Source organism: Chamaea fasciata, unplaced genomic scaffold (assembly GCF_029207755.1).
Source record: "Chamaea fasciata isolate MVZ Bird 193981 ecotype frontalis unplaced genomic scaffold, bChaFas1.0.hap1 SCAF_7, whole genome shotgun sequence".
NCBI classification, from domain to species: domain Eukaryota; kingdom Metazoa; phylum Chordata; class Aves; order Passeriformes; family Sylviidae; genus Chamaea; species Chamaea fasciata.
The window spans coordinates 55,749,525-55,768,206 of record NW_027094092.1 but is presented as its reverse complement, the minus strand read 5'-3'; the positions used below and the strand labels follow the sequence as shown (position 1 = coordinate 55,768,206).

At 41.3% G+C, this 18,682-nt stretch overlaps 1 protein-coding gene across 1 annotated transcript in view; it reads left to right on the top strand.

Moving 5' to 3' along the window:
• BRF1 (BRF1 RNA polymerase III transcription initiation factor subunit) overlaps positions 1 to 18,682 on the top strand; it is a 172,939-nt gene that overhangs the window by 42,592 nt on the left and 111,665 nt on the right. Inside the window, exon 3 of the mRNA XM_066188970.1 lies at positions 633 to 806. Coding sequence (XP_066045067.1) covers positions 633 to 806 — 174 coding nt within the window. The remainder of the gene's footprint in view (positions 1 to 632; positions 807 to 18,682) is intronic.

Below are 18,682 nucleotides of genomic sequence, written 5' to 3'. Positions count from 1 at the left end.
TGTTTCCTGAAGCCACAGGCTCATCTAAGTAGTCTGGCAGACAAGCCTCAAATGAAGGCTGGGGTGCGAATGTGTTTGGAGGAAGGAAGTGGCTCCCATCGTTGGGATCACGGGCAAGCCAGGAGCAGAGCTCTTTCCTGGCGGACTTCATTTGTGGTCAGAGGAACAGCAAAACCCATCACTTCTTGGAGAGCTGCAGCAAAATGTCTTCTCTGCTTGCACCTCAGTGTCAAACACATCATGACCTCTGGGTTTTGGCTGCAGCTAATGAAATGCTAATTGGCAAGTGATGTAAAGGGAGAGGGGCATAATCTTTTTTCTGAGAAGTCTTGGCTATGGCTTGGATCCTCTGTGAGACTGATGTTTGTGGCTGAGTTTTCCAGAGCTCATTGATTGCATGTGTTTCAATTTTAGCAGTCCAAAACAAGGCTTTTTTTTTTTTTGTCCTGACAAGCTGAGGCTAAATAGTTCCTGAAACTTGGGAGGTCATTGTATTTCACAAAGAGATGAAATCCAAAATCTGCCTCCTTAATTTTGTCTTAAAAAAAACCCCCAACACTAAAAGACCCCAACCTAAAAGCACATTAACTGCATAGCTGTAAAGCTTTTCTTTTCCTTGTTAACTTTTCTAGGGAAGCGTCAGATTCACCATTTGGGAAACCAGCTTCAGCTCAATCAACATTGTCTGGATACTGCCTTTAATTTTTTCAAGATGGCTGTGAGCAAACATCTAACCCGGGGCAGAAAGACAACCCACGTCATTGCTGCCTGTCTCTACCTGGTGTGCAGGACAGAAGGAACTCCTCGTATCCTTTCACAGTCGTAAAATATAAATAAATAGAAGACCCACTTTTAGCAAGTCAACTATCCCAGTTAGACCTTGTTTCAGAATGTGGAAAGGTAAGTGTTCAATAGCTAACTTGGTCATTGCTGTTTTTATCCATTGAAGTGAATAGGATTGTTTCCTGTGGTTCAAGTCAATTTTTTCCCTTTCGAAATGTACAATAATTAGTTTTTAATGCTATAAATGTCACTCTGCCTCTCATCACTAACTCTGAATTTCTTCTTTGGCAACATTTGCTTCTAGTATAAAATTGCACTTCCCCTGTGCTTTGCTAGCGTTTGTTATTTGTGGAGTATTTTTTTGTTTATTTTGTTTTTCTCTTTTAAAGTAAATGACAGTTAACCCCAAACCTCCTGCAGTGTCAGCATCAAACAGATTATAGTTCCAGTGGGTTTTCCGTCAAAATACTTGGATTTCCTTCTTCTGATACTTGCAGGAAGGACAGTATCACTCCTGTTTTAATTCTTGAAAAAAAATATGTTTGGTAAATTCTGAAATTTGCTCAAAAATCATACAGGAAATCAGTGGCTGGAGGTGCACACAGGACAAATTTCCAAGTGAGTACTCCCTGCTTTACCATCCTTATTTTTGTCTTGGGGAACTTAATTAAAATCCACATAAGCTTGAAATGCTGATGACCAAATTAATTTGTTTTACATATTTTTTATTTCTTTTATGTTGTGTTTTAGTTGCTGAAATTCAGAGTTTAGCATCAAGGAATTACTTCTGTGGCTCTGAGCAACCTGGTCTAGTGAAAGGTATCACTGCCTATAGCAGAGGTTTGGAACTGGATATATTTTAAGGCCCCTTCCAACCCTCAAACCTTTCTATCATTTTATCATTCTACAGTTCTATGTTTAGTTCCTTTCTACTTTAAAATAATATGTCCACATTTTCAGTATTCTGATTTGATGCTTTTTCTAGATTGCTGCTCTCATTCTGTATTTTTGCAGTTGAACACTTAAGCTTTCCTTTTAAGACTGAGTTTATTTTTTTTTGTAGTTTCAGAAACTATATTCAGTATTCTACAAGTAGTACTTTCTGATCTCGTAGTAGTGTTGTGGTCATTGTGTTTGCATGTTTAAAAAACTGTGGTTTTGCAGGAATAATGGAATTAAAAGGCAGGCTTGCCTTATACACTGGTCTTTCTTAGTGTAAATTCTCCATGTGAACTTTGAACAGTATCATTCTATCATTGCCATAAAGACAGTGTTGATTTTAAGGTGTTACCAATATCTTCCGGGTAACTACCTGGAAGAGGGTGGGATTAGATTAGCTATTAAAAAATTCTTTACATTGAGGGAGCTGAGGGCTTGGCACAGAGAAGCTGTGGCTGCCCCATTCCTGGGGGTGTTCAAGGACGCCTTGGGTTGGGCTCTAAACAACCTGGTCTGGTGGAAGATGTCCCTGCCCATGGCAGGGGTGTTGAAAATCAATGATCTCTAAGATCCCCTTTCTGATTCTGTGTTACATTTATGCTCATGTGGTGTTTAAAGTAATTTATTTACAGTTGTTATTTGATACTTCTGAATGATAGCCCAGCTGTAATATTCAAATCCATTTTTCCTCACTGATGGTGATAAAAAGCATTTGAAGAAATGTGGGCTGTAAGAGGCAGATAGGTACACTGCAATGTACAGCCATCTGTGCAGCAAGTGTAGCAAACAAATAAAGCAAAAATAATTTACTTGTTTTTTAACCTTCTTTAAAGTATTTTGGCATGTATCTCACTTATGTGCAAGATATACTGGTCTGGTTGACACTTAATAAACGCCTAAATGAATTTCCCGGCTTTCTTTTTTAAATGGAGATAATGTCCTGTATGATATTTCACATAAAATACTAGGAGTAAAGTGTGACTAAAACTGCAAAGATGAGTTCTGACTTTCTAAACCAGTAATACTTCACCCTCATTTGCACAGTTACTGTGCTTCCTGAGAATGAAAAGGTTGTTGTGCATGTTCATACAACTCAATTTTTTTAGTGTTCATTTTTTAAAAAATTCATTACATAAACTTAATTTTGTAGTTGATATTAAGAATTTAACCTTTGTCGCTTTGGGAGAGGGAGTTCATTCAGCTTCTGCCTGTGTTCCACTGTGATTTTGTTTGTTTGTTTGTTTTGTTTTGTTTTCTATTACTGTTTAAAATCCAGCGTTGTTAAAAAAACAAAACCCAAATAAATTATGGGCTCTCAACACTGAAATACAAATTCCTTTTGTGGTATCTTTTTCTTTCATGAGAAGCTTGAAAACCCAAGGGCTGCGGGTGTAAATTGCTGACCTTTGAAATTAGAATATGTTCAAGGCTCCGTGGATTAATTATGATGATCATTATCAGCATGTTATACCTGTTCCCAGCTTATATCTGGCAATACAGACCTGGGCCACAGGAGGCAGGGGTGTTCCCAGGGCCTTTGGAGCAGAGGGGCCAAGACCAGGTGAAGAGAGGATGGCCATGTGACAAAGTGCTTTAACAAGAATTGAAATCCATATTCAGGGTAATAAATTTGCCATTGGTTTTGGTCTTGTGGAGAAGGTGCCGAGGAGGGCTTGGAAAGAGGAGCAGAACACTGAGTAATTCTGTACAAAGGACATGCAGTATTTTTAACACTTCAGCATTTAAATACGCTGCTCAGCCGAGTTCCTGAGTTTGAAGTGTTCGTTGTTCATTCTAGAATTCTAACAAAGAAATGTGGGAGAAATTTAGAAAAGGAAGTTAAAGGCTGCAGATTGGTGAAAGTATTTTAGAGGAAAAAGGTGACATGGAAAAAGTAGCGAAGGGCAGCAGCATCCTCAGGACTGGGAGACAGCTCACTAATTTTGGATGGCCCAAATGAGTTATCTGAGTGACTTGGGAGTTGTGGAGGCAGGAGATGTTACCTGAGAACAGTGTTAGCACTAGAAGACATCACGGTTCTTAAAGAGTGGTAGAAGGAGAAAAAATGCCTGGGGTGGTACAGAGACATGTAGTAAGGGACTGAAGTGACAATAAATGTTGTGTTCTTGTGGTAGAATCAAAGGAGTGGGAAGCATTTCGAGGGGGAAAAGAGAATTTAATTGTGTCTGTGAGTTCAGTTTGAGGGAGTGGAATGTATTTATCTGACATGGTTATCTGCTTATTCTTCTTTTTTTCATAATGTACATGTCGCCAGCCAGCCTCTGTGAAAATGTGAAGAATACTGTAGCCAAGTCTACTAGTGCAGTCTGAATTATGCCCGAATAAACCTCAGCCTGAAATAGGAAAACATTATGTTCTCCTTGGTTCTTATGCATTATTTAATTAATGCAAAAATGCAAAATATTCTGGTAACTCTTTTTTTTTTTTAATCTGAAAAACCAGTTCCAGAACTTAAGGAGAAAAAACGAATTTATTTTTGTGAAGAGCAGCTTTTATTTGTAATCCTTTGGAAAGTTTTGTATATATTATTTGAGATGTGAATTGATTTTACATCGGTGTTTGGTTTTTATTAGGTTATGTGACACAAACCCCCACAATGCAGCCACTTTGGCATAGCTTTTCATTTGCCTTCCTTTATTGCTTGTCAGTGTTAATGTTTTCCAGGGAAAGCAGCTTGCTAACTATTAGCTGGATCTGGGAGGTGTTTCATCCTTCTGATGAGTTGCCTATAAAAACTTCAATTTATTATTCTCTTTAAAAAATGTGTCAATGTGTCTGTGTTATCAGTGTGAGAAGTAAAGGTATAATGCAAAAAAAAATACGTCTGAATGAGACAATGGTTTTTAAACCCTCAGGTGTGATGGAACCTGTTGTCCCCCTCCCAGGGACTGAGTGATGCTCAGCGTTTCCAGTGACGTCTGACTTTGTCTGGCACTGCCAGCGCTCTGGGCAGTTCGGACTCTGGCTTTCATTTGTTTCTTGGAATAGTAACAGCCCTCAGTTGTTTCTCTTTAATGTTTTGAACAGCTTTTCCACCCCTACACATGTTAGAATGGAAACAAAGGGCACTTTAGCTGGTCTTGCCGTTCCCAAGAGAGAGAGAACTTGGGAAGAGCCAGGCAGGGTGTTTGAGTGACTTATGGGCTCAGCTGTAACCTGTGGCTGCCCCAGGGTCACTCAGGAACAATGACAGCCTGGCCAGGATTTTCCAGGTGGGATATCAGTTTGTTTTAGTCAAGGAACATTTAATTCTGTTTGTAATCCCGTTACTGTACACAACGGTTTGAAAAACTGTACAGCTGTCCACTCTTTTGTGTAATATTTTCCAATGCTACCACCTAGGGTCTTTCAAAGCAACATTTTACATGGTAAATGTATTTTTATCCCACACACATTCACCTTTTTTATGCTATTTATTTATCCTTTTCCTTTGAAGCTCTCTGAAAAATGCACTTTAGTTGTAAACCAAATCCTGTCTTGTCAGAGCATAGTAAGTAAAACCTTTTCCACATGAGAAGAGTCCCTGCATAGTTCCCTCACCAGCTATCTTGTGTAAATATCCCTCTGTTTGCCTCTGAAGGTGAATTCAGGGCAGGTTTTTCTCCCTCCAGTAAAGCTGATCAGTCTCGATGATGGGGGTCTCTGAGCTGGGCAGCCTCTGAGACTGGGGTTGAGTTATTTTGTGAGTCTTTAGTGGCTTTTTTTGGTCAGAGGACAAAGGTAGGATCCTCCAGAGGTCAGGCCAAGGCAGCCAAGTAAAGCCTCTCCCCTGAGTTGTCTGCAAAACTTCTGATAAATGTATAAGAAAAATAACCTCTTCAATTTGGGTGTTGGGAGCAGAAGGCTGTCAGGAGAGCGTTTGGTGCCTTGAAGTCTTTCAGATGTAAACTTGAGCTGGGTGGGAAGGCATAAGGAGCTTTTCCTCCCTGGCTTCCTCTGCCCTGTGAACCTCCCTTTTGTTTGAGGGAAGATCACGAAGGCACTGCCGGATCTCAGCAGGCAAGAAGGGTTTGGGAAAAAGCTGGGCAGCTGAATGGGGCAGCACTTTGTTATTTCCTATCTGTCTGCAGTACTTGTACTTTATTGCCAAGCTATTTGAAAGTCTCCTGGTTTAATGTGTTTATTTTCATGTCACAGAAAGGGAAGTTGCGAGTATTTGTCTTCATTTCCATGTGCAGAGCTGAAGCGAAGTGACACATTCAGAGTTACCCAGAAAATCTGTTACGGAGTGAGGAACTGGTCTCTAATCCTTGGTCAAGCAGCAGCTACTGGGCTTTTCTGCCATGTTGGTCTTTGCCAGAGGAGTTCAGCTAATTCCCTCTCGAGCATTAGCGGCTCTGTCAGCTCCATGCTGTTGGGAAGCTTTGTACAGCCTGGCCATGAGAACCTTTGATGGATACATTCTTTGTTTCTCTACTAACACTTCAAGGTCTGTCTTTGCAAGGAAAAGGGCAAGACTTCCCTTTTTATTAGAAATGAAAAATTAGATCTCCAGCAATCTTTTGACCTCTACTAAAACTTCCTGGAGCCAGCAGGCCCTAGTGTTCCTGATTAAGAAGTTAACTTTTGAAATTAGACTTTAATCAAGAAATTTTAAAGCTGTGGTTAGGGAGGTTAATAAAACCAGTTTCTATTTCTCTCTGGTTAAGGACTTTCTTTTTAGTAACTGACCTTTTACTTTTTTTTATTAACTGCTGTTGCATTGAAATGTTGTTCAAGAGTGGAGTGTGACAAGGACATAAAAGAATAAAAATGGAATTTAAATTGCGCAGTTAAAATACATGTAATATTTACTGAGGCAAATTACTTCATTTCAGTGTGTGGTAAAAGATGCCAAGATCTTACTTCATAGTAAGTTGAATAGAGTATTTTCAGTTGGAACTGACCTACACTGATCGTCCAGTCCAACTGCTTGACCAATTCAGAGCTGACCAAAAGCTATACCATGTTGTTCAGGGCATTTTCCAAATGCATCTTTAGCCCTGACAGCCTGAGGGCTTCAACCACCTCTCTAGGAAGCCTGTTCCTATGTTTGACCACGTTCTTGGTGCAGAAATGTTTCCTGCTGAAGCATTTGCTTGGACATGAAGGCTTGCAAAAGCCTTGTTCACTTAATTTCAAAATGAAGTTTTAAAATTGCTGTGTTTTTGAGTGGATGCATTTTAGCTGAGAGTTTCATCTATTAAGAAAAAATTGCTGCCTTAAATAGGGTGTGACTGTTGTTGCCCCATGTCATTTGCATAGATTTCCAAAGAGTTAGGTGTTTGGTAATGCTTGGCTTTTGTGATCGTTCCTATTTAGTACCACACGAGAAGATGCTGGAGATGTAGGGAAGAGGGCAGCCAGGGACATCAAGAGAAATTTAATTTCTGCACCTTAATTTCTCCCCATCACCCTCTCCTCCAGCCAGGGCTGGACCTGTTGAATTTCAATAGCAGGGCTCATGACCTGAAGCCTGCCTATCCAGTCTGCTTTTCCATGGAATGGAGGAGAATCATATCATCTTTCACTTGCAGTGCTGCCTCACACATTTTTTTCCCTATAAAGAGGTATGCACAAAGCAAGTGTGGTGCTGAGAGAATGATGTGTTTCATGTTTCCAGTTGGTGGGAAAGTAGAATTTTCCTTCCCACGTGCTCATTGACATAATATATTCCACTGTGTGGCTCTGTCCCCTTCCCTGCCACATCCCCTTACTGCCAGGGGTGCTCATGGCTGGGCAGCAGTGGGACAGTGAGGCAGAAGGAGCCTCTCAGGTATCTCACCTGGCCTCCAGCTGTGTTGTAGGAGAGCCTGTGTTTCCCTGGGTCCTCTGGATGTCGTGTAGCCTCTGAAGTGGTGCTGGGTACTTGAATTTGCTCCACTTGTGTCCGGTGGTTTGCAGTGTTTTTCAGAGAGAATTCCTTCTTGAGGAGATAATAACCTGAAGCCTTTCAAACTGGTTTTGTGGCCCTGCACCCTGGGGGACAGGGCTGGAGACATGGTTAGGGGCCCTCAGGTTTTCCTCTAGTCCCTTGGAGGGGAAAGCCATAAACCTTCCTTGTGCCTGCCTCAGATGTGGCAGGAAAACAGTGAGCGTGATTGCTGACTGGAATTATCCTGCGGGGTGCCCTGCTCTGGAAGTCATCGAAGCTCTCTGCTGGGAGGCTGCAATTTTAATGTGGAGATTCTGTACTAGGGTGATTTCCTTTGTTCTTTTCAGGTTCTGAAAATACAAAAAGGGAAGGGAACTTGACATTGTGGTGTGTGTCAACTCAACATCCGACTGTTTAAATCCTTGTGCTAAATGCCCATTACGGATGCTGCAGGGAGGGAGGGGAAAAGCTGCTGTAAGTGCAGTAGTGATAATTGACCCACTTAAGAGAGCTGCTCTAATTTTGCATGTTACAGCATCCTGGAAATTCAGATAAGAATGTTGATCTCTCCAGCTAATAGGATTTCTAAATATATCATCCAAAAGAAGCAGGAGGACTGCAATTTTGCACGCATATGTGTGTGCTCAGGCTAATGTTTTGTTTAAGAACTGCACACTCTGAAAATTTGCTGTTCACTTGTTACTAACTCTGGATAAAATAGAGCTTGACCTTTGCTTCTGCCAAGGGGAGACCTGATCATGCCCCATTAAATTCACTGATGAAATTCTCACCAGCTTTTGTGTAGAGGGGTGACCAACTTTTTTCCTTTCAGGATGTTGGTGCACAGCAGGTGGCTCAAATTGTCAGCTTTTCCATAATGCAGCATTAAACAAACCATCTGCAGAGATGGAGAGGGGGACAGGGTCACAAGATGGCCTATCAAGATTACAGATTTTGGCTGGTGTTGATAGCTTTGTTTTCCTCATTTAAGGGAAATTTTGAACAGTAGAGGTCAAAATAATACTCTTTTGAAATCTGTCTGAAGAAATGCTTTATTGCTTTACAGAGTAGATCGTTTCAAGTCTCTCTCTGGGCGGTTTTTTTCTCAAAGCACAGCCCTGGGGTGGCCTCACCTCCAGTCCCGGGTGCAGTTTTGGGCACCACAATATCAAAAAGACATTAAGTTGTTAGAGTGTCCAAAGGAGGGCCACAAGGACGGTGAAGGGCTGTGAAGGGAGGCCGTACAAGGGGCAGCTGAGGTCTTGTGGGTTGTTCAGCCTGGAAAAGAGGAGGCAGAGGAGAGACCTCACTGCAAGCTATAACTTCCTCGTGGGGGAAGAGGAGGGGCAGACACTGATGTCTTTTTTTTGGTGGTCAGTGACAGGACCCAAGGGAATGGCCTGAAGCTGTGTCAGGGGAGGTTTAGGTTGGGTATCAGGAAAAGTTTCTTTACCCAGAGAGTGGTTGGGTACTGGAACAGCTCCCCAGGGACGTGATCACAGCACAAAGCCTGACAGAGCTCAAGAAACATTTGGTCAGTGCGCTGGGACATATAGTGTGATTCTTGAGGTGTCCTGTGCAGGGTCAGGAGTTGGACTTCGATGATTCTTGTGGGTCCTTTTGAACTCAGGATGTTCTATGACTGCTGAAAACCTTGGGGTTTACAGTCAGGAGAGCTGCTGCACCTACACTGTTTTAATTCTGGAGGTCCTTTGCCCTTGTTCATCATAGCTTCCTGTGCTGGGACAAACAAGAATCACTGTTGCCTTTTGAAATGTAGGCTTCTGGAGTAGGTTCACTGAAGCCTTTGTCACTGTGGGCTTGAATTACATGATGTGTGGGTAGGAGAAGCGTTTGGCAACCCCGTGCTCCATCACCATGTCAGGCCTTGTGTAACCCAGAAGTACTTACAGCAGAAGCATCTGGGCCAGATTTTTAATGTGTGCAATACTGGTCTGGTATTGCATGCATAAAAATAATAATTAATGAAATGAATTGCATGGTCTGTCCTTGTAGTAATTAGGCTCCAGTTTGGGGTGTCTGGACTGAGGAGACATTCTCATGGTAAAGGTGAAACAAGGAAAGAACCAGAGAGCCGGAGAGATACAAAAGCATCAATAATTCTGGGGTAGAAATAAAAGGGACAGCCCTCACTGGCAGCACTGAGAGGGGGTGAAGCTGCAAGGTGGTGGCAGAGGCATGGGGGATAACCACGGGAACAACGTCAGGATGAGTTCTGGGTGATGGATGAGGGGAGGGAAGTGTGATGGCAGGAGGCCTCCTTCCAGGGAAATAAATACAAAGGAGGGATGATAAGGAAGGGATCACACCTCTGATGTCTTTGACCTTCAGCGATCCTTGCATGCTTGTGAAAATAAATATTTAACAATCTTCTTAAAGCTTGTTTAAAAGAGGAAATAATTAGGTTGGCTCTCAGCTTAATACGGTTTATCTCTGCATCTGAATTTTGGGGCTTATGTCAGCAAAACCAGGATTTTAACTGGGTGGTGTTTTGATCTGATGGGAGCTAATATGTTGCTAACACCAGCTAAATAAAAACAGTGGGGTACAGCTGGTCATTGTGCAGCACATTCTTGCTTTTGCCAGAGGATATGCTGGACATGGTGTGGGATGAGGAGGAGATGCAGCCCCTTCCTTTCCTGCATGGCCATGCCATCTTAAGAATAAAAAAGGAAAAAAGAAAAAAAGAAAAAAAAAGGAAAAGCGTTACCTGATGCTTTGTTTAAATAAATCCTGGTAGCAAACATGATCAATTATGGTTGATATTTTTTGATTCAGTCACTGAAAAATATTCCTGGTTGTAGCCATCGCTAATATTTTATGAATTTTAATACTTTAAAAGTCAATTAGAAAATTAAATGCTCTCTTTCATTAAAATAGAAGATTGTGTATTTGAATATTAATGCAGTAAGAATGCTGCCTCAGAACACAAATTCATTTTATTAGATTAATTAAGATCAGTAATGCAAAATAGGGTGAACAAAAGCCAGTGTGTTGAGACCTATAAGCCCTTCTGTGCTTGCTATCTGCAAATATTTTAGCTTGAGGTTTTCTCAAATTGTGTCCACTTTCATCCTATTCTTAAGTCTTAGGCAGCTTTTTTCTGTCTCGCAGTTTTGATGTCGTAAGAACAAAGTGAAGGTGTATCAGAGAAACAATATTACCTGTCAAATTTGTTTTGTAAAAACAGGATTCATTCTCACACCTGACCTGGCCTTATATCTTGAAAGTGGTCTTGATAATGATTTCTTACATCCTGGTAAAGTATAAGCCTTTTAAAAATGGGTAAAGGTCCTTCTCAAGAGCTGTCATCTTTCCTTCAGATGTTTGTCACTAGGATTTTGTTTGCATGATTTTCATGCACAAACCTCAGACTTGAATTGCTTCTCAGTGAAACATTTTTAGCATTTTGTAATTCTTGCCAAGTAGAATGGTGATCTGAGCCTTTTCTAACTTTTCCCTGTTCATCTGCCTTTACGGCAAGTCCGTGTCCTTCCTCGAAGGCAAAAGAAAATGTCTTTTCAGTTCAACTGCCAGACTGGCTCAGTATTGTTGTAAGTATGAATGATGTAATACTCAATCACATGGTGGTATGTCTGCTATTTTCCTCTCTTTGAGAGAGAGAATAATCTTTCCATCTTATCCAGTTTCAAGAGTCTGGGAAAGTAGCAGCCTGAAATGAGGCCCAAAAGAACCAAAATCTTGATTTCTTCCAGAGCTTTTCTTTTGAAGCCAGATGTTCCCCATGTCTTCTTTATTTTGACTTGCTAATTGGAAATAAGATGTTAAAGATAACGTGTGCTTTGAAGCTTGTGTATTGTGTATTTTATTTAGATTTAATCCTTTAAACATTTGACAATAAAACATAAATTGCAGAGCTCTCATCTTTAGATCAGCTGTAAGTGAATCATTTAAGTTTTCAACATCCCTCCAGTTTGGGAGAAATGCAGTAGTCTCAGTGATGTTTTGACTGCGTGTGTTAGTAAAGTGCTGTGAGATTTGCTAATCAGTATTTTTTAAATGGAGATATATTGCTGTTTCTTCAATGAAGGAGCAGCTTGGCTCCCAAAAATACAGTCTTGGCTTATGCCTCGGCAGGGAGTGGAAATCTGAGTGCTTTTCAGATTCCTTTTGTGTTAATAAGCAAGGAGGAATAGTGAACAATGTATTTTATGTTGTCATGTGTCATAATGGAAAGCAAATTTTGAAAGAAGGGAGATACATAGACTGAAAAAAAGGAAGCCTTTTAGTGTGGACAAAAAATAGCGTATAACTTCTACTAGGCTATAATATTTTTAACACGTAGAGAAAACTATGCAGTGTAAATGCATATTCAGCAGCGTGACATGTATTAACCAAAATGGAAAAGTCCTTATTACATAAAAACCAGAACTCCAAACATTGCCTCTGTCTTACTCTAAGGAGAAATTCTCATCTTATCTATTTTACGGTATTTTTCCTTCTGCAATTGGTCTTTTAACCTTTTTATTGTGCCTGTAGTGGCCTTGCAGCTTCCAAGGGAAAACAAAGTTGGTTTTGTCGTTTCAGCGTCTGTAATGTGGGGCACAACTCTAGGGCAAACAAGGAGCTGGTGTTTGAAGTTAAACTGCAGAAGATCTGAAATGCTACCTGAACCTGCCTGTTTCTGAGAGAGCACCACTGTGCCCTCGCTTTGCAAGGATTTTGCCCTATTCTAGTTCACTTGCATTAAAAATACACTTTTTTTTCTTTCCTTAATGAATCCATGGCTTCAGAGTAATGCAGTTCTGCCTATCCAGCTCTGAAGGCTGTGAGATTATAGATGATTTTCTGTGACTCTCGCTTTTGGGCAAAAGATCTGGACTGTCTAAATTGAGATTATTTCTTTTGAAATTTTCCATTGAAATCACCAGTGGACCATCCATCCTTGATCTCCAGGGAAATTAGGAAAGAAATGCAAAATAATTTTTAGTCATTACTGAGCAAGTCGTCTTTTAAAGAGACAAGGGGATGTTTCAGCTGCTGCCTCTCACTTGGTACCTGGGATCAAAGAACATTCAATTCAAATTTATCTGGAGTTCAAAGTTTGGTTTTCCCATGTGAGTGCTCTTAACTTCTGCAGAATCTGAGCTGAATTTTCTTTTCCATTTGAAAACTTCTGGTCCTTAAAGGATCAGTCTTCTAGAGGATACAGCAGATGGACTGCATCTGTGCTGCTGTCTCTGAGGAACTCCCAGATCACTGCATTCTTGTCACATCTGGAGGACCCAGTTCATTGCCAATAATTATTTCCAGTGCATATTCAGATTATAGTTTTTGAGTTGAAAAATATTTTTTCTCAATGTTCAGTTTCATATTTATTATCATTCACCTTGACTCTAAACTCTCCGTGTGGCAGAAGAAACCAATTCAAGTGTTGACTGCTGCTTTTCTCATTCCTCAGCCTTTGAATGGGTGGCTTCAGTGTCTCAGCTGTTTCTCACAGTCTTTCAATGGTGAAACAAGAGAATGCTCCAGTCCTTGATTTCTGCTGATAATGTTGGCAGCCCTCCCGGCAGAGCTGTGAACTGATCACTTTCCTCCTGTTTCAGCTGGAGAATTTGGAGCACCATCAGGAGCTGAGAACATTGGCTGAGAGGTGGTATCCACAACATGAGGGCAGCATCAAAAAAAGAAGCGTCAAAATACAGCTTGACAGAAGTGTTTCATTACAACAGTCCTTCCTACTGGTGGGCTCTAGGGTAGGATGAAAGACAGTACAGTGTATTTTCCACTGTTTCTGCAGCAGTCAGAGGTTTGTATAGGTAAAGTATCTGAAGGTGATGAAATGTGTAGAAAAGCCTGTGCCCTATGCAGGATTGTAGAATAATTTAGATTAGAAGGGACCTATGGAAGTAATTTCTCCATTCCCTGATTACATGCTTAGTAGATGCCTGAAGCCCTGCTCTGGTTGAGTGTTGGTTGTCTTTAGCAATGGACATACCATGTTCTCTCTGGGCATTACTACTGTCACACCAAAGGGGTTCTTTTCCAAATATGTAAACAGATTTTTTTCTTGCTACAGTTCGTTTCTGAGGAGAGTTTGAGTCTGTATTCTCTGTACCCTCTCATTGGGGACACAATGTTAGGTGTCCCCTAAAACCAGGTTGACAAGCCTGGCTCTCTCACCTTTTCCTTGTAAATCACTTGTTCCAGCCCCTCAGCCGTGTCAGTGTGACTCTGATGTTGTACTTGAGAACCTCATCTGACCAAAGCTCTCCAGGTGCAGCCTCGTTGGTGGTCAATAGAGGGGAATATCCACTTCCCTGGAGTGCTGGCTGCACTTTTGCTAACACAACTCAGTACCTGTTTGGCCTTTCTCAGTTCAAGAGCCCACTGCTGGCTGCTGCTCAGCTTTTTTCTGTGGCTACATCCAGCTCCTTTGTACCAGCTCTTCTTTCCCTGCTCAGCCCCAGCCTGTACTGTGGCAAAGGGTTACTCTGTCTTTGCGTGTAAGGCTTTTCAGGAAGTTGAAAGACTGATGCAGCTCCTGTCAGCTCAGTTCTCCAGCCTCCTAAGATCCTCTGAGTGTAGCCCCACCCTGTGCTGCAGGACTGCTCGCCCAGCTTGGTGCCATCTGCATACCTGCCTGGGGTGCCTCTGCCTCCCTGTCTCACTGCTAATGGAGACAGCATTGTCCCCCGGGGATGCCTGCAGCAGCTGTCTGCTAATTGGACTTTGTACTATTAATCACAGCCCTGCAAACCTGGCAGTCCGGCCAATTTAATGCTTGCCTCGGCCAGCGAGGCAGGCCATGATGTCTCAACAACTTGGCTTTAAGAACACCATGGCAGACCATGTGTTCAGCTTTGCTGAAGTCACAGTGAGCAGCTCCCATTGCAGTGCCAGTGTCCCTGAGCTGGTGTTGGTTGGGGGCCATGATGGGTAGGTGACACTTTGCACAGGGGTGCAGCAGACCTGTGTCTGTGAGCAGCTTTTTTTGGCTGGTGCTCTGCATGAAGACTTTCGCTTTGCTCAGTCTGGAGCTGTCTGTCTTCTGATGGGCAGCACAGCAGGTGCTCATTGATTTAATTTCAGATTTTTTTTTAGTCCTGGTGACTAAAACCTGTTCCTGGTTTGCACAAACCCCAGATTCACTTCTGGAAGGGGAGTTAAAAGCTGAGAGGGGAGTCAGGGCCGAACACTGCCCATTCTCCTTTTGAAGCTGCTGTTGCTGTGCAGTCTGCAACACGAGAATTGTGAGGCCAGGAGAAATTCAAACAAGTGGAATCTTCTGTAGGTGAATGGCCAAGCTAAGAGAGGGAGTGTACCTAGTTCAGCTTCTTTCTCTAAGGTTACTCCAGTGTGTTTCTTTTTTTACAAATATATTAGTTATATATTATTCTCTTGACCTAATGCATAAACAGTTGTGGCAGTAGGACTGTAATTCCAGTTTGCCTCCTCCCAGCTGAGGGTCCTGTTGGTGGAGGTGTAGGATTTATAGTGTTTAATGGAGAAGGTCAGTATTCTCTTCTTCTGATTGGAGAAACTGAGGCATAGAAGGGAAGCAAAATGACTTGTTCATCAAGATGTAGGTATTTTTGTGTCCTGTGTGCAGCTATGCCTCTTACTGCTGCCTCCCATAATGTAGGAGCCCTGTTGTACATATTGCTTTCTATTTAATTTTTCTAAGACACTAGACTATACTTTTCCAAGTGTATTGGCTAAATACATTGGAATTTTTAGCTAAAATTTCCAAGAGGAGCAAGTTCTGCAAGAGCTCTGGTGTTGCACTGAGCTTGTTAGCAAAATTCTAGGCTGAATTTATAAACCTCAGTGGTGAGAAAAAAGTGATCATTTTTCTTGAAAGCTTTGCAAATATGACACAATCAGTGAGCAGCTGTAAACATGAGACTCACAATAGCATTCTCAGTTGTTGTTCAGAGCAGAGCTGTATTTTAGGAACTTGCCATCAGCGTGCTGGATAATGTTATTTGAAATCACACTGCTGGGTTACAATAAAACTACTGCAAGACGCTGTGAAAGGCGTCTAAGGAGATCTTTCCCAGCAATATCACTGGCAGTTTTTATTTTCCCAGAGGCAGATGATATGTATATCATTACTGATTTTTTTTTTTTTTTGCTTTCTCTCATGAAGAATTCCAGCCGCTGAGATAAGTTTACAGCTTCTTAAAAACTGATAATGACAGAGCAGTCTCTGTGCTGTAAGAGAGACGTGAGATAAGTGCTTGCCATTGCTACAGCATTCAGAAGAAGATAATAAAAGGATAAAAGTTTAAAATGACACTTCAGGAAAATACCTTATTTTCCAGCTTGATTAAAGCTATTTAATGAAAGTTGTTAAGTTTTAAGAATATGAAAAATACCATTTGCAAGTAAATTAACTTCAGTATGTTCACTAACTGATGCTGTGCAACATTGTCTTGAGATGCTTTGTGAGTTCCTACCTAAGTGAAGGAAATATTGACAGTAATGCCAACAGAATTCCAATATCTTTGACAAGTAAATTGTACCAGATTGCTTACTGATGCCTGAGTTTTCGGTAGGATATCAGTGTGGGTATTCTGTCCCCTTCCTACCCTCCATTCTCCCCACACACCTTGCTCCAATAAAGGGTTTTCCTTTATCCTTAATGATCCTTCATAAAGATGTGTAACCAATAACAAAGGAGTTGTCACTTGCTTTGTCTTTTTCTTTTTTTGACATTGAAAATTGATATGTGTGCTTACAAAGTGATTTTAGAGCAAATTGGTGCAAAGTTGAATTAAATATTAAACTGAATAAAGGATTTTGAAGTTATTGTAGGAGGTGCTTAGCTATGTGTGTTGGATAATAGAAGCATGAATATTAGAACTGATACTTGAAAGGAGGGACTGATCTGTGATATCTCTTGCATCTCTTTATTGTAAGAAGTTTAGGATGTCTCTTAGCTGTTAAACCCTTTTGCATGTTTTGCACAGGGAGACAAATTTCTTTGTTGATTTGCATAGAAAGAATGTAGCTTGGGTCTTTCAAAGGCTGGGAGCTGGTCTGAAAAGGAATTGTTGCCCATAAAGTTAGTCACCTGCTGGGGTATTATAGCTGAAATACATTTGAAAGCTTGTTTCTTTGACCTTTTGGAGAGACTCGGGAACCCCAGAGTCAAAAAGGTGTATTATAGTAGTAAGATAATCAGGATATTTCAGAGCATTTTACCAAGGAAGGGGAAACTGTTATCTTCATTATAAAAACATGATAAAGGATGGAATGTTTTTTGTTGGGCCATGGCAAAAATGGAAATAGAAATCCAGAGTCCTGAGGCACAGCCAAGAGTCCCTCTGGGCTATGCCTTTCAATTTCTTGGGAAAGATAGATTCCCAAAGGGAAGCATTTGCTTCCCATCCTTTTGTGTAGATAAAATACAATGTGTATCAAATGCCTGTGACTGTATTTTCCCTGCTTAATAGATCACCTCAAAGATTTATTCTTGTAATTGAACTCTCTGAAAAGTTAGCTGCCTTTAAAATCTCAGATATGCAAACTCCTCCCTCCACCTGCTCTATTATGCTTGTTCAAGGACCAAATTTAATCTTGTTCTAGAGACAACCTTTAGAGACATAAATTTGTTTTCACTTTAAAATCCAGTGTATTAGGTCCTTGAAGACAATGTGTCATGCTGAGAATTGTATTAATTTCAAGGTATGATGCATCACTTGTCCCTAGTATTTTAAATTGATATTTTAAATTGGCATTTGGTATTTTGAAAGTTAGAAAAACTGTTGCAGTTCTTTTTGGGTTTTTTTTTTTAGTTCTTATTGAGTTCTGCTCAGTTGGGCTAAACAGAAAGGATCAGTGAAAGTATCTTCTTACCCTGCCAGTGGCAACTAAAGGCAATCTCTCACTTGTGCATTGCTGGGAATTAGAAGTGAAGATGTGTTTGCATATTGCAACTTGTCCAGAGGTTGGTAAATTCAGCTGTGCTAACTCAGTGCTTCTGTCTGCTATCATATCCCAAGATACCTGGGTAGCTCTCCAAGGAGGTAATTTGAGTTTTCTACTCTCCTATTGCCAAATAAACCTCCCTTGAATACTCCTCCAGTGGCACTCTAAAGTGCAAGATGCATTGTTATATAATTTGGTAAAATACTTTATTAGTAAGTCATTTGGGATATGCTGCTATTTATGAACCATAAGGCATCTCTCTGCAATAAAAACCAAATTCAGCATACCTCAGTGCTGTTATAACTTGCGTAGTTTTCTGCTACAGTGAACAGGCAAGAGTCTTTTTTTAGGTTTAGTGTAGGCATTTCTTAAGTTGAAAGCATGGGGCTGAGGATTTTTCAACCCACCGATGCAGTGCATCAGGTTAGCTTCACGTATTTGTATTAATTTTATTGATAATACCTAAACCAGGCTGCTTTGAGGATTCAGCCACTGTGAAAGTGGGGTGTTGTCCTGACTTGGAGCAGTGCTGGTAAGCTCGTCCTGAGAGCCCAGTTTCCAGCCCCACGCTGAGTTCAAGTTCTGTAAGAAACACAGGTGATTGGGGAAGTTGCCGTGACTTACTGTGACGCCTTTAATTGAACTTTGATTAGTGCAAGAATAGTAATTAACAGTTCGGTAGCATCTGTGGAAGCATTTCTCCACCCATGCCCCAAGAGAGAGCCAGCCATCCATGAAGCCATAACACCTGACATTTTCCCAGTGGAGTGCTGTGGGTGTGAGGGAGGGTGAGAGCACAGAGAGCTCTTCCACCTGCCCAGGTGAGGTTTTCTGGTCAGCAGGAATACACCATTGGGAGGGAAGGTATTCCTGTAGTGCCCACTTCCAGAACACAGGGGCTCACTTTGGTGCAGTTCAGGTAATGAAAGGTTTCTGCAGGTGTGTGCCTGTGGGCATCTGATAGAGAAGGGTCTGGCATTGTGTTATGTGATATATGCAGAGATAGCTCTCTTAAAGGCCTTTGAGAGTGGGAAATTTAACACATCCCGTTGTTGTACTTCCCACCAAACACCAAAGGCCATTGAGGAGCCAGCAGCCTGGGAAGGGCAAGGATGCAATTCATTCCTTTCGGTGTTTTCTCTTAAAACAAAGGCTCAAGTGTCA